The sequence below is a fragment of the Halteromyces radiatus genome (assembly GCF_025201355.1).
Source record: "Halteromyces radiatus strain CBS 162.75 chromosome Unknown BX664scaffold_3, whole genome shotgun sequence".
Lineage (NCBI taxonomy): Eukaryota > Fungi > Mucoromycota > Mucoromycetes > Mucorales > Cunninghamellaceae > Halteromyces > Halteromyces radiatus.
Genome location: NW_026251689.1, coordinates 1,854,985 through 1,868,046, shown reverse-complemented (window position 1 = coordinate 1,868,046; position 13,062 = coordinate 1,854,985). Strand labels below are relative to the sequence as shown.

General features: G+C 33.0%; 5 protein-coding genes across 5 annotated transcripts; 3 read left to right on the top strand and 2 right to left on the bottom strand.

Annotated features, from left to right (window-relative positions):
* Positions 1-487: 487 nt before the first annotated feature.
* On the top strand, positions 488-1,844 carry BX664DRAFT_364818 (6-phosphogluconate dehydrogenase; the record flags this gene model as incomplete). The annotated part of the gene is made up of 8 exons (XM_051548434.1): positions 488-601; positions 791-887; positions 910-932; positions 961-1,041; positions 1,135-1,164; positions 1,219-1,345; positions 1,372-1,773; positions 1,795-1,844. 8 exons carry the CDS (start codon positions 488-490, stop codon positions 1,842-1,844), a joined length of 924 nt encoding a protein of 307 aa, XP_051401624.1.
* Positions 1,845-2,085: 241 nt separating this feature from the next.
* On the top strand, positions 2,086-2,395 carry BX664DRAFT_329089 (uncharacterized protein). Its single transcript, XM_051544719.1, has one exon. It carries the CDS (start codon positions 2,126-2,128, stop codon positions 2,348-2,350), a length of 225 nt encoding a protein of 74 aa, XP_051401623.1. The 5' UTR covers positions 2,086-2,125; the 3' UTR covers positions 2,351-2,395.
* A 2,313-nt stretch (positions 2,396-4,708) lies between these two features.
* Positions 4,709-6,585, bottom strand: BX664DRAFT_329086 (serine hydroxymethyltransferase). The gene is made up of 3 exons (XM_051544718.1): positions 6,415-6,585; positions 5,339-6,329; positions 4,709-5,210 (listed from the first exon to the last, which is right to left on the bottom strand). Exons 1-3 carry the CDS (start codon positions 6,547-6,549, stop codon positions 4,933-4,935), a joined length of 1,404 nt encoding a protein of 467 aa, XP_051401622.1. The 5' UTR covers positions 6,550-6,585; the 3' UTR covers positions 4,709-4,932.
* A 50-nt stretch (positions 6,586-6,635) lies between these two features.
* Positions 6,636-9,456, bottom strand: BX664DRAFT_329083 (sulfate transporter family-domain-containing protein). Its single transcript, XM_051544717.1, has 8 exons — positions 9,408-9,456; positions 9,204-9,335; positions 8,877-9,141; positions 8,024-8,807; positions 7,614-7,964; positions 7,433-7,550; positions 7,178-7,310; positions 6,636-7,094 (listed from the first exon to the last, which is right to left on the bottom strand). The coding sequence occupies exons 1-8, from the start codon at positions 9,442-9,444 to the stop codon at positions 6,902-6,904; spliced, it is 2,013 nt and encodes a 670-aa protein (XP_051401621.1). The 5' UTR covers positions 9,445-9,456; the 3' UTR covers positions 6,636-6,901.
* Positions 9,457-9,825: 369 nt separating this feature from the next.
* BX664DRAFT_329082 (WD40-repeat-containing domain protein) lies at positions 9,826-12,091 on the top strand. Its single transcript, XM_051544716.1, has 2 exons — positions 9,826-10,879; positions 11,092-12,091. The coding sequence occupies exons 1-2, from the start codon at positions 10,005-10,007 to the stop codon at positions 11,903-11,905; spliced, it is 1,689 nt and encodes a 562-aa protein (XP_051401620.1). The 5' UTR covers positions 9,826-10,004; the 3' UTR covers positions 11,906-12,091.
* The last annotated feature ends 971 nt before the right edge of the window (positions 12,092-13,062 follow it).

Sequence of the window (13,062 nt, the reverse complement as noted above, 5' to 3'; positions counted from 1 at the left end):
ATTGGATGAGGGATGACTGAATTGATATCTTATTTTTTAATTTACTCTACAAACTGAGAGGTAAGGTATAAATTGTCAAAGGTAAGTGAAAGAGAATATCTTTATGTATGTTGTGCTCAAATATGGTGAAATGATGATGACGTTTGAGTGAGAAATGAAAAGACAAAGTTTGCTCTCCCACTTGAATGCAGGATGAACAAATAGGATAGATTTACTCCATTTTTACGGTTAAAAGCTGATCAGACAGAGTTTTGATATAAAAATCCATTGTTAAGAAATGATCAAAAGTGAATAATAATAATAAAAAAAAAGGGATGGATGGCGGGGATACTCCAGATAAGATGTAAAGCACAATTTTTGATTGGCTGATTCTACAGTTTATTCATTTTTTTTTTTGTGGGCCTATTTTGGATAATTTTTTTTTTTTTTACTTTCTTTTTTCTTTTTACTTTTCTTTTTTTCTATATTCAATCTATATTCTTTTATTATGGTTTCACGTAACTTTACAACTACTCTTCGTACTATTACTCGCACATCCCGTCCCCTGATGGCTAGACCCATGATGTTTACTGTTTTGAAACAATTTGCTGTCAAAGCTACTGTAAGTTCCCTTCTTTTTGAGGAAAAAAAACAAAAAAAAAAAAAGAGATACATAGATATGAAGAGTTATTGTATATAGAACAGGCAACTAAACACTTTGTTATCTTTTTTTTTATTCTTCTTTTACATGGTGAATTCATTAACTTGTACATGTCAAATAAGTTATGCTCACCATTCCCGCGTAATGAAGATAGGTACTGAAGAAGTGGTTTACGAACGATCTGATGTATCCAAGGAGAAACTGTTGGAAACTTTCAAGGATGACACTATTGCTGTTCTTGGTTATGGTCCTTAAGAATCGTGGTCAAGCTCTCAACTCGCGTAATAATGGTGTAAATGTTTTCCTTGGACAACGTGAAGGTAAAGCAAGCCATTGAAGAAGATTGGATTCCTGGAAAAAACTTGTTTCCTCTTTTGGAAGCTGTTGATCGTGGTACTATCGTTATGAACTTGTTGTCTGATGCTTATCAAAGGGAAATCTGACTGGAAATGAAACCTTTGTTGACTCCTCTTTACTTCTCTATTGTATATAAGGATCAAACCAATATATCATCCCTCCCAAAGGTAAATAAGGATAAAAAAAAATGAAATAACTTTATTATTTTTTTTCTTTATTAGATATCGATGTTGTGTTTGTTGCTCTCAAGGGATCTGGATTCAACTGTCAGTCGTCTTTTCCAAGAAGGTCATTGTATCAATAGGTCTTTTACTGTTTATCAAGATGCTAGTGGTAAGGCTAAGGAACGTACTATTGCTCTTGTGTTGGTGCAGGATATTTGTATGAAGCTACTTTTGAAAAGGAAATATACCCTGATTTGTTTGGTGAACGTAGTATATTGACGGGTGCTATTCAAGGACTTTTCCAAGCTCAATATGAAGTTTTTCGTGCTAATGGTTATTCTCCCTCTGAAGCATTCAATGAAACTGTAGAAGAAGATAAATCAATTTATCCCTTGATTGGTGAACGTGGTATGGGCTGGATATATTCTAACTGCTCAACTATTGCTCAACGCGATGCTTTGGACTGGTGGCGACCTTTTCATAATGCCTCCAAGCCGGTGTTTGAACAACTTCATCGATCTGTACGTGATGGTTCCGAAACAGCCCGTTCTTTAGATCGTAATTGTCGACCTGATTATCGTGAAAAATTGGAAGAAGAACTCCGTGAAATTCGTGAATCTGAAATCTGGTGAGCTGATCAAACTCTGCGCCAATTACGTCCGGAAAACGCTGACAAGAACTAAAAAAAAAGGTAAAAGTGTGGACGAGATGATATTTCGATAGATAGTTTAGACATATTCTAGTCTTATTTTTTTTTTTTATGATTTCATTCTCCTCTTCTCTCTTTCGCACACACATACATACTCATTCAGGTATAGAAAAATAGTGGATTCCCCTCTTTAATCATCATCCTTCATTCTATTCACTTCTTGTATTTATTACATTCATGCACATTGAAAACACCATCTCTTTTTTTTTTTTTTTTTTTTTTTGAAAATAAAGATCGATCTTCTTTATACGATCAATGACTTTTTATTTATGGAAATCAAATTTGAATGCACTGACTGTTACTCTAATATTATCGGCGCCGCTCAATTTTACAATCCAAGTACGACAACGTGCAGAGAGAGCTAGCTTGAATGTTAGGAGACTCTGTTTCTTTTTTTGGAATACTCATGGAACAAGAGAACGTGATCCATACTTTACTTTTTCGTCTTTCGAAGAGAGAAACCCCAAAATAAGAGAGTAGTACCAACCTTTTTTTTTTTTTCTTGTTGGAGTAAACGTGCTAAAGAAGAAAAATGTTTTGCCATGAGAAAGATGAATATCATATGTAATTGATATACCTTTTTTTTTTTTTTTTAAATCATATGGATTTTTATCATGACGATCATGATGATGAATGATCTTATATGATGTTGATGAGATGGATGATAGTGGTGATGCTACAAAGTGGTCTCACTTTATCATGATCAGTGACACAGAATCGGTCCGGTGAGTATACCCCCCTGAATTTACCCAAAATGAGGATTGGATCCATAAGGAATCAAAAAAAAAAAAAAGTACATCAATTGTAGTCTTTCCTTGTATCTTATAAAAAAAAAAAAAGAAACTAGAAGTCTGATGGAAAGCTGATGCTTACTTTTATTAATGCAAATAGAATAGAATCTATTCTATCGGGTAAATACTAATAAATAAAAGAAAATGATAAAATCGATAATGATGATCTTTCTTTTCTCTCGTCCTCCCTCTTTTCATTAATGTCATTATTATCTCATATCGCTTTCATCGTACAAAAAAAAAAAAAAAAAAAAAAGAGAGAGAGCCATGCGAAATCTCCCACATTAGTATATGTGGTGATGATGGCTTGTTTTTGAGAAATGATGATCGCTTTCCAAGATGATGATGATTGCTCCAGTAATGATCCTTATATTCATGATGATGGCAAGAAATGATATTCATCAGATGACAAGTTTACATTTCTATTTACGGTTTTCTTCAATTTTGTTTCACTTTATAGAAATTTTTCTAAGGCATGTCTCTTTGCCTTTTAATATTAACTTTTTTTTTTGTCAAACAAAGTCCAAACTTCAAACTTTACTTTCTTTCTTTCCTTGAAACGTTATTATGTCAACCTAAAAAACAGATCATCCGTTTGCCCTTCAAAAAAAAATAGGTAGTAAGAAGAGATATCATGTTTCCATGAAATACGTATCAAAAGTGGAATAAAAAAATGATGAAGAAAAACCTCAAATCCGGATACAACCTCAGTAGGACAAAAATCTCAGTGATGATTTGCGTCAAATATGTTAGTTTCAATTTTTGAATCATCCATCATTTGATATCGTCACTAGAGCACACCATTTATTCATCTTCAGGTCATAAAACGAAGTATGTTTTTTCTTTCTTTTCTCTCTTTCTCTTTCTTTCTCTCTCTCTCTCTCTTTTTTTTTTCTCTGCGATTTCCTTATTTGACTATTTCAGTAAAGTTCAAAGAGGGGAATGCCAAACATCACGACTTTTTCATAAAAAAGAAATCCAGAAAAGCAATTCCTTTTGCCGATCACTTTTTTTTTTTTTTGACGTACATTATTTGCAACCTTCCTCCCCAATCCCCACAAATTGACTGATTATCTTTTTTTTTTTTTTCTGCATGTCTGTCAAATCATGGCAATTACGGAAACCACGACCCAACAATCCACGTCCGCCTTCAAAACCACCTACACCATCTCCTTCTCCTCCACCTCCATCACCTACTCCTGCGTATGAATCATCCTTGTTGCCTACCATTCAACATGATCATCATCGTCATACTAATGATACCGTTGCCTCCAATCATGATTCCCTACATCATCAATATTCATCTTCACGACTTTATCAATTTCTTACCAAAATCAAATATTTACCCTTTTTATGCTGTCTTCCTCTTTCGTCCTAATCCTAAAGACACGGCTGGATTACCGATCTTTTCCCTTATAGACTTTTCATCGTTTACTTTTGGTTTAATAATAATAATAATATTAATAAAAAATATGAAAAAAAGATATGATTGAATCTTGTCACTGATACTTTTCCTTGTCGCCGAGTCAAAAAAAAAAATGTTCTGATGTTGTACACTGAAGATGGTCTGAGAAAAAAAAAAAAAAAAAAGAAAAGACAACATAACTTGAAATTTATGCAAGAAACCAAAAAGGCAAGTTGTGGCAAACCGGAGAATCGGAGCGAAAGGGAATCATTTCTATCTTGATCGATCATAACATGCAGCAAAAAAAAAAAAAAAAAAAAAAAAAATCACATACTATGACTCTAGAACACACATGTACTTAAAACTTTCTAGGTAATTCATCTTGACTTTTTTTTTCGCATGCATCACTTTATATGTATGGAACCCGATCTTTCCATTTTAAGCTATCGTTTTTTCAGGAACCATTTCTTGTCTTATTACCAATCATCATGATCTTTGATCATTATTATCAAGCAGAACCTTGATTATTACTAACGACCCAATGGATGATTATCAAAGTTATCTAATCAAGCATTGTTTTCACTTAATCATCATCACCCATCATATACCATCCATTCATTACCATATCCATATATCCTATAATTGTGAGTGATCAAAAAATGAGTTTATTATAATACAAAAGAAATTTGCTTTTTTTTTATTGTTGAGATGAAGGTGTTTGATAAAAAAAGAAAAAAAAAAGAGGGACAAAGAATGAAAATAGCATAGAATGAATATATATATATGTATATAAAATTGAGGAAATTGGAGTAAAAAGATGACATTTATCAAAATAAAAATGGAATAAAACTAACTAAAAAAAATAATTAGATAGTGACGGTAGCTTGAATGGTAGAGGGATCAAAACCAGGCATAGGGAAGCTACGAGCGAATTCAACAACTTCCTTCTTGAGTTGGACAATATCTTGGTTACCATCCAAAGCAGCAACAAAGTCCTTCATCAATTTGGAACCACAAGCAGCTTGAACCTTTTGAGCAATTTCCACAGTACGATGAAGGAATTCACCTACCTTGACGAAATCTTCTTCTTTCAATGATCGAGATGTAAGAGCTGAGCTACCAAGACGAACACCACCAGGGGTCACTGTTCAAAAAAAAAAAAAAAAAAAAAAAAAGAAATATGAGTCATTCATTTCTGGTTTTCTTTTTTTTCATCTACCGCCCAGTGACTGACATACACCGCTCTTATCCATCCATCATCATCTTACTTACCAGCAGATTTGTCACCAGCAATAGAGTTCTTGTTAATAGTAATCTGAACCATATCACAGATACGTTCAACCTTGGAACCAGTTAAACCAACAGGTTTCAAATCCCACAAGATTAAATGATTGACAGTGCTACCAGTAGACAAACGGTAACCATAACCAGTCAAAGTTTCAGCAAGTTTTTTGGCGTTGGCACGGACTTGACGAGCATATTGTTTGAATTCAGGAGAACCAGCTTGCTTCAAGGCAACAGCAATGGCAGCAATAGTATTATTGTGAGGACCACCTTGGCAAGAGGGGAACACGGCTTGATTGACACGAGATTCAAGACCATCACCCTTATCACGACGGAAGAAGATCAAACCAGCACGGGGACCACGTAAAGTCTTGTGGGTAGTGGTAGTCACAATATCACAATAATCAAAGGGAGAAAGAGCTTCCTTACCAGCAATCAAACCAGAAATGTGGGCCATATCGCACATCAAGTAAGCACCATGTTGATCAGCCACCTTACGCATAGTATCATATTCCCATTCAGCAGGATAAGCAGAAGCACCACAGATCAACAATTTGGGTCGGAAAAGAGCAGCATTTTCTTCCAAACGTTTGTAATCAATCAAACCAGTAGAAGCATCCACTTGATAAGGCATGGATTGGAAGTAGATAGAGGATGAAGAAATCTTCTTCTTGTTGGTTTGATAACCGTGAGTCAAATGGCCACCAGAAGGTAAATCGAGACCCATCAAACGATCTTGAGGTTGAATTAAAGCAGTCAAGGCAGCAAAATTGGCAGTACTACCAGAATAAGGTTGGACATTCACACCCCATTGTTCAGGATTCAAACCAAAAGCAGCCAAAGCACGCTTTTGACAAAGAATTTCAAGTTCATCAATAAATTCATTACCACCATAGTAACGAGCACCAGGAAGACCTTCAGAATACTTGTTAGTCAAGGCAGTACCATTGGCTTCAATCACTGCTTGAGAGGTAAAATTCTATTTAAAATAAAATAAATAATAAAAAAAAAAAAACGTGTCAATAACATGAAGATATTCTTTTTACGCATAAAAAAGTGCTTACTTCAGAGGCAATGAGTTCCAAGCCAGACCATTGGCGAAGTTTTTCATTTTCAACAATGCTATAAACTTCACTGTCTTCTTCCTTGAGAGTGGTATTGAGACAAGTGTTCCAGGGATCAGTAGGCTTAACAGACATAGTTAGTGGGCTTTTTTTTTATATTTCAAAATAAAGAAAAAGAAGAAAAAAGAGAAATAGAAAAAAAAAAATCCCTTTGCTTTATGAATTTTAAAACCAAGGCGGGGTGGCTGAGATGAGATGTTCGGAAGGAAGCATGGGAGAGATTTCAGTACAACCAATCAGAAAAGATTATGATTCGAAAGAGATCTATTCAAATCTTTCTTTTTTTTTTTTTTTAATACAATGCATTTATTGAAATAATCAATGAGGATGATTTTTTGTTTCTATTGAATATATGTGTATATAAAAGGTTGTTGATAACTATATAAATCTGTACTATATAATAATAATTAACTATCATATGACATAATCATACGGTAATTTCCTTTTCAATGGCTTCTATGGCATCCGATACCTTGCTAAAAATATGATCCTTTCCCACTAAGTCTAATAATCCAGATTTTTCAAAAGTAGCCATAGGTCTTGATCGTAGTTTAACAAAGAAAACACTAACTTGCCGAGCATGATATGCCAATACAATTTCCATCAAGATTTGAACAGCACTAAGAAAATAATAATAATAATAAAAAAAAAAGAAATTAACATATATCTATTTGTGGTTCCTTTTTTTTTTTTTTTTTATTACCTAGCATCAATATAAGGCATACTTCCAACATCAAATATAGTAAATGATGATTCATTTAATCGAGGACTTTCAGAAGGATGTATTGACATATCACCAAAAATCTCCAATCTTCTTAACCTTTCCTTCAATTGACCTAATCAAAAAAAAAAAAAAAAAAAAAAGCGGAATATTAATATATTTTTGTTTCAGTTTAACTAACGAATTCATTTGACAGGTGTGCTGATCTTTTTTTTTTTTTTTATTATATTACTTTACCTGTATTGGCAAAAAAGAGAGGTTCTTCAATTCGGATAATCAATACATCTTCTAAATGTTCAATAGAGGAATCCCCTTGAATAGGTTTAAATTTGTTTCTTGTTCCTTTTACTCGACCCTAAAGAAAAAAAAAGGGAAAGTAAGAATGAATAAAAATAAATCACATAAATAGTAGACATACCATCATAGATATTCTTGGATAACTTGTTTCCCGAATGGTCAAAATTAAAGACAATGTCACAGCTAGTAAGGTGCCAAATTCTAAAGAGATAATCATGGTTGCAGTAAAGGTCACCAAAAGTAAAGCCAGATCACGCCAAGCCCCGATCTTGAAGATAAAATGTAAGTCTTCTGGTAGCTCCGATAATAAGGATAATACTGCTACAAAGATGATGGATGATAGTACTGTTCTTGGTAAATAGTAAAAATATGGCAATAGAAATAATATCGCCATTACTGCTACTAATCCACTGATAAGTCCCGCCATTTGAGTACTTGCACCTGCTCGATCATTGATTTTGCTTCTAGCTACCTAAATAAGTAATATATTAATAAGTATGATCTTATATAATTTTTTTTTTATTCACTTACTGAACCATAAGCAGGAATCCCTTGAAATAATCCAGATGCAATATTTGCCATTCCAAGAGCAACCAGTTCCCTATTGGCACTGACTGAATAGTTATGACGGCTTGAATAAGTTTTGGCAATGACGATAGATTCCACAAATCCAATGATAGCGATCATAGCGGCTGTCACTAACATATCCTTCATATGTTTACTTGGAGGAAAGGAAGGGATAGAAGGTATAGGAATCCCAGAATTCTTGATATGACCCAAAATTTGTAAACCTTCAAGATCCCAACGAAAGTACCATGTCAATAAGATAGCTGTGATGACCATAAAAAGCACTTCAGGTAATAGTTGCATCCAACGACTTGATTGATACCATTTGGATTTGATAGTACGTACACATAATAAAAAGAGAATGGAAATAATGGATACCATAGATGATAAAGGATGAGCGTATTGAATGTTATTGAATAAAAAGACCAAACGTTCCAAAGAAGTAGATGCTTCTGTTAATCCCATCTTGTTGCTTTGTTCTACGAGTCCAAGTAACATAATAGATTGTTGTACCATCACGACAATAGCCACACCAGTGATAAAGCCTCGTAAAAGTGCGCGACTCATTAAACTATCCAAAAAACCCAAACGGAAAATACCCAAAAGGAAGGTAAAAAGTCCAATAAAGAAAGTCATCAGACATGCCCATGCAAGAGGATCTATTTGATAATCTTTCATATGTTGTTGTTGTGCAATTGAAGAGCCAACTAGGAGTGCAAGGGGTGCTTCTGGACCAACTGACATTTGTCTATATATAAAAGATAAAAAAGAAAAAAAAAAGTTAATAAAATAAAATACACTTTTTTATTTGATTCACCTTGATGTTCCAAATATAGCATAAGTAATAGCAGGAAAGGCAATACCATAAAGACCATGAATAGCTTCCAATTTACATAAAGCAGTAGCATAAGAAAGACCAAGAGGAATCATCAAACAAGAAATTGTTAATCCAGCAAATAAATCACCAAAAAAGAGATTGCAATTATACATTGGTAACCATTGAAGTATAGGAAGATAATATTTAGATCGTACTTTGAATAAAGTCCAGGTATCTCTTGGTTCAAAGTCATCTTGAGGTTGAACTAAAATAATAAAATAAAATTGATTAATGAATATTATTAATAACAATGTTATTTTAATTTACTTGGTGAAGCTGCCATATAACGAGTATGATCAGTTTGATTAGATAAACCTAATAAAGCTTGAGTTTCTGATGGTTGGTCTTCTTGTGTAGTATCATATTCACTATCACTATCATAATGAAGAATTTGATAGGCTAAATAATTCAAATAAAGGTAAATATTTTATTATATATTAATATTAATATATATATATATATATATCTTACTTGTATGAAAAGAATGGTTATTGATTGATTGAGTCATGAAAAAGAAAAAACAAACAAAAAAGAAAAAGGGAGAGAAAGAAAAAAAAAAAATAAGTACGCCCAATTTATGCAAAGGCGGTAATCCAAATGATCAAGCGCTTTACAGTTTTACAATTGATATATATATATATATATATATATATATATATATATATAATGGTTTATGTTTTTTCTTCATTTATTATAAAAAGTAGCAATCTATATATATATATATATTATTGTTATATGTATAGTTTTTATATGATACTTCTTAAAAACGTCATCTTGTATATGCATAATGTTTACCCCTTTTGTCTGACTTCCAACGACCTTGTGAATTGACCAAATTTCTATTCCCCCCTTTTTTTTATATATATATATTTTTATTATTATTATTATTTTTATTATTTCTTTTTCTTTTTCTTTTTCTTTTTTTCTTATTCATATACCCTTTCTTCATTATTCTCCCCCATTCCTTCCTTTTTATTCTTTCCTTCTTTTTGTTTGTCAATACTGATTACGTTTACTTTCTTTTTTTATTACATTTTGGATTCTTTTTCCTTATTAGTTATTTTGATCATGGAATGTTATCTTACTATTGACGATGTATCACCTCCTACAACTCCACCTAGTACAAGTACAAGTACTAGTAGTACTACCACTATATGTAGTCAACAACCACTCTCTTTAATCACTACAAATGATTTATTATCACCAACAACTCAAAAAAAGAAAAACAAGTCTACCACTGATCCTCCTACAACTCTTACTTTTGATATGTTGGGCAATGTTAAAAAAATATTTCGGCATTTAACTGTTCATCAAAAACAAATGTTTCTTACTGAACTTATTGGATGCTGTGACAACAGTTTATTAGTCTTTATCAATACCTTAGTGGCTCCTAAACTCAAAATTGATTTTTTTCGATTATTACCTACTGAAATCTCATTACATATTTTATCTTATATTGATGATCCATACACTCTGGTACAGGCTTCTCGGGTGTCAACTATTTGGTATTCTGTTTTATTGAATGAATCTATTTGGAAAGATTTATGTTATCATCATCAATATGTACCTCAAACAACAACAACAACAACAACAAATCATAAACATAATCGTACTAGAAAAAAATCAAAATCTTTAATGATTAGATCAACTCCTTCTTCATTCAAATACTTTTTCCGTAGACAATATCAAATAGAAAAAGCTTGGAATAATGGTGGTGCACATATTACTTCATGTCCCAATGATATTGGAAACGCTTTAGTAACAAGTTTACAAATGGATGATGAATTTATTGTGGTTGGATGTGATAACAATCGAATTGAAGTATTTCAAGCTACTACTGGTCAATTCATAAGAACTTTACGTGGACATCATGGTGGTGTTTGGGCTTTACAATTTATCAAAACTGATTCTCAATGTATTTTGGTCTCGGGTGGATGTGATCGGTAATATAAAAATATCCTTTGTTCTCTCTCCTTCTTCATTCTCCTTCTCATCATCTTTCTTTGTTTTTCCATTTATATCTATACTCCTTTTATATTATACACCATACATTTTTATTTATTTATTTATTTTTTATCCCCCCCTTTTTTTTTGATTGATTGATTGATTGATACTGATTGAATGACACTACTTTCTCTATTTATGGAATATATAGTGATGCAAGAGTATGGAATTTACGCACTGGAAAATTATACCATACATTACAAGGACATTCATCAACTATTCGATGTCTCAAAATTCGCGATAGTAAAATAGCAGTGACAGGTTCTCGGGATGCTTCATTACGTATTTGGGATATTGAACATGGTCGACTGAAACATCTTTGTCTTGGGCATCAACTCAGTGTAAGATGTTTGGATATTCGTGACAAGTATGTAGTATCTGGATCTTACGATGCAACAGCACGATTATGGGATATAGACACCGGTGAATGTTTATTTGTTTGTCGTGGACATCAATCTCAAATTTACGCCGTTGCCATTGATAATACAAGAATAGTCACAGGTTCATTGGATTCAACCATTCGAGTATGGTCTTTATCTACAGAAGATGACAATAGTGGTGGAAAATGTTTGGCAACTTTACATGGACACACGACACTAGTAGGACATTTACAACTTTTACCAGATATGTTGGTCAGTGGTGGATCGGATGGTTGTTTAAGATTTTGGGATTTGATGACTTATGAATGCAAACATCGAATTTCGGCACATGATAGCTCGGTGACAAGTCTTCAGGTGGAAGGTAAACGTGTACTTAGTGGTGGAAGTGATGGTAGTGTCAAGTTATGGGATCTTCATTCAGGACAACTGGTGCGCTCATTTACTCAACCTGGTCGTACCGTATGGAAATTGGAATGTCATGCAACCAAGGCTGTAGTGGTTATACAACGGAGATCAACTCATCGGGAGGCAGCATCCTCCTTTCATACAGCGATAGAATTACATGATTTTGATTATCAACATTAGTTTATAGCATCTTTTTTTTTTCTTTTTATATATGTCCCTTCGATTCGTCAATCATCATCTTTATTGTAGACTTCCATTCTTTTTTTTTTTTTTCCGTTACATCCAGTTCTATATTTGTGTCTTATTCCTTTCCCTTCTTCCTTCATTACTATTATCCTTATTGGATAATGATGATGATAGATCTATTATTAAATAAAAAAATTAAAAAAAAATAAAGAAATTGAATTTTACAATTGACAACTTACCAAATAATTGTGTTACAAGTAACGTGATCTACCAAAAAAAAAAATCAAATGTGGAATTCCTTATAAATTTGCTTATTTTTTTTATCTTCATTTTATTTTCTCCTTTTTTTTTTTTTTTTTTGATCAATTTGTCATAACTATGCTCATTAGATCATGCATCTATCTTTCGCTAGTTTTCCTTTCACACCACCAACAACAACAACAAGGCCGCTAGAAACAATGTCCAGTGATAGCGTAAGAAAAATAAACTATTAACGTCATATATAAAAAAAAAAGAGATTATCGACTTAAACCTATCTATCTTTATTTGTTATTATTATTCATTAATTAGTTCATGATTCAAAAAATTGTCCCTTCACAACTTAACATACCATCTACCAAAAGAACAATTGAATCAAGTTTAAAAGAAGGAGAATGTATTCAGCCTGTGATACCATCTCAATGGAGAACATTGCCAATTGGTACGACATTAACTACTCCAGTAGTCAGGACCCAAGCTTCGTTCTTGAATCATCATCATTACAATGAGCCCTTCACCACTATCTCATCATCATCATCATTATCAACGACGTCGTTGTCATCTCAACAATATTATCAACAGCAATTAGAATTGAACTTGACACCCAAACCTGTGCTTGATTCTTCACAGCGTCGTCAACGATCCATCTCACTCAATACCGTCCTTCCATTATCCCCTTCTTCACAATATCATTCTCATCGTCCATCTTCCCGTCGACATACAGTCTCATCGTCTACTTTTACACCAGTGAAAATCCATCCAGCTGACATGATAGCGAATGCAGCAACAATAAACAGTGTGGTTTTGGATTCATTCGGAAATGACAATTTAGGCAAGTGGTATTTAATTAATGGCTCTCTCTTTTTTTTTTTATTTTTTTTTTTTTTATATCT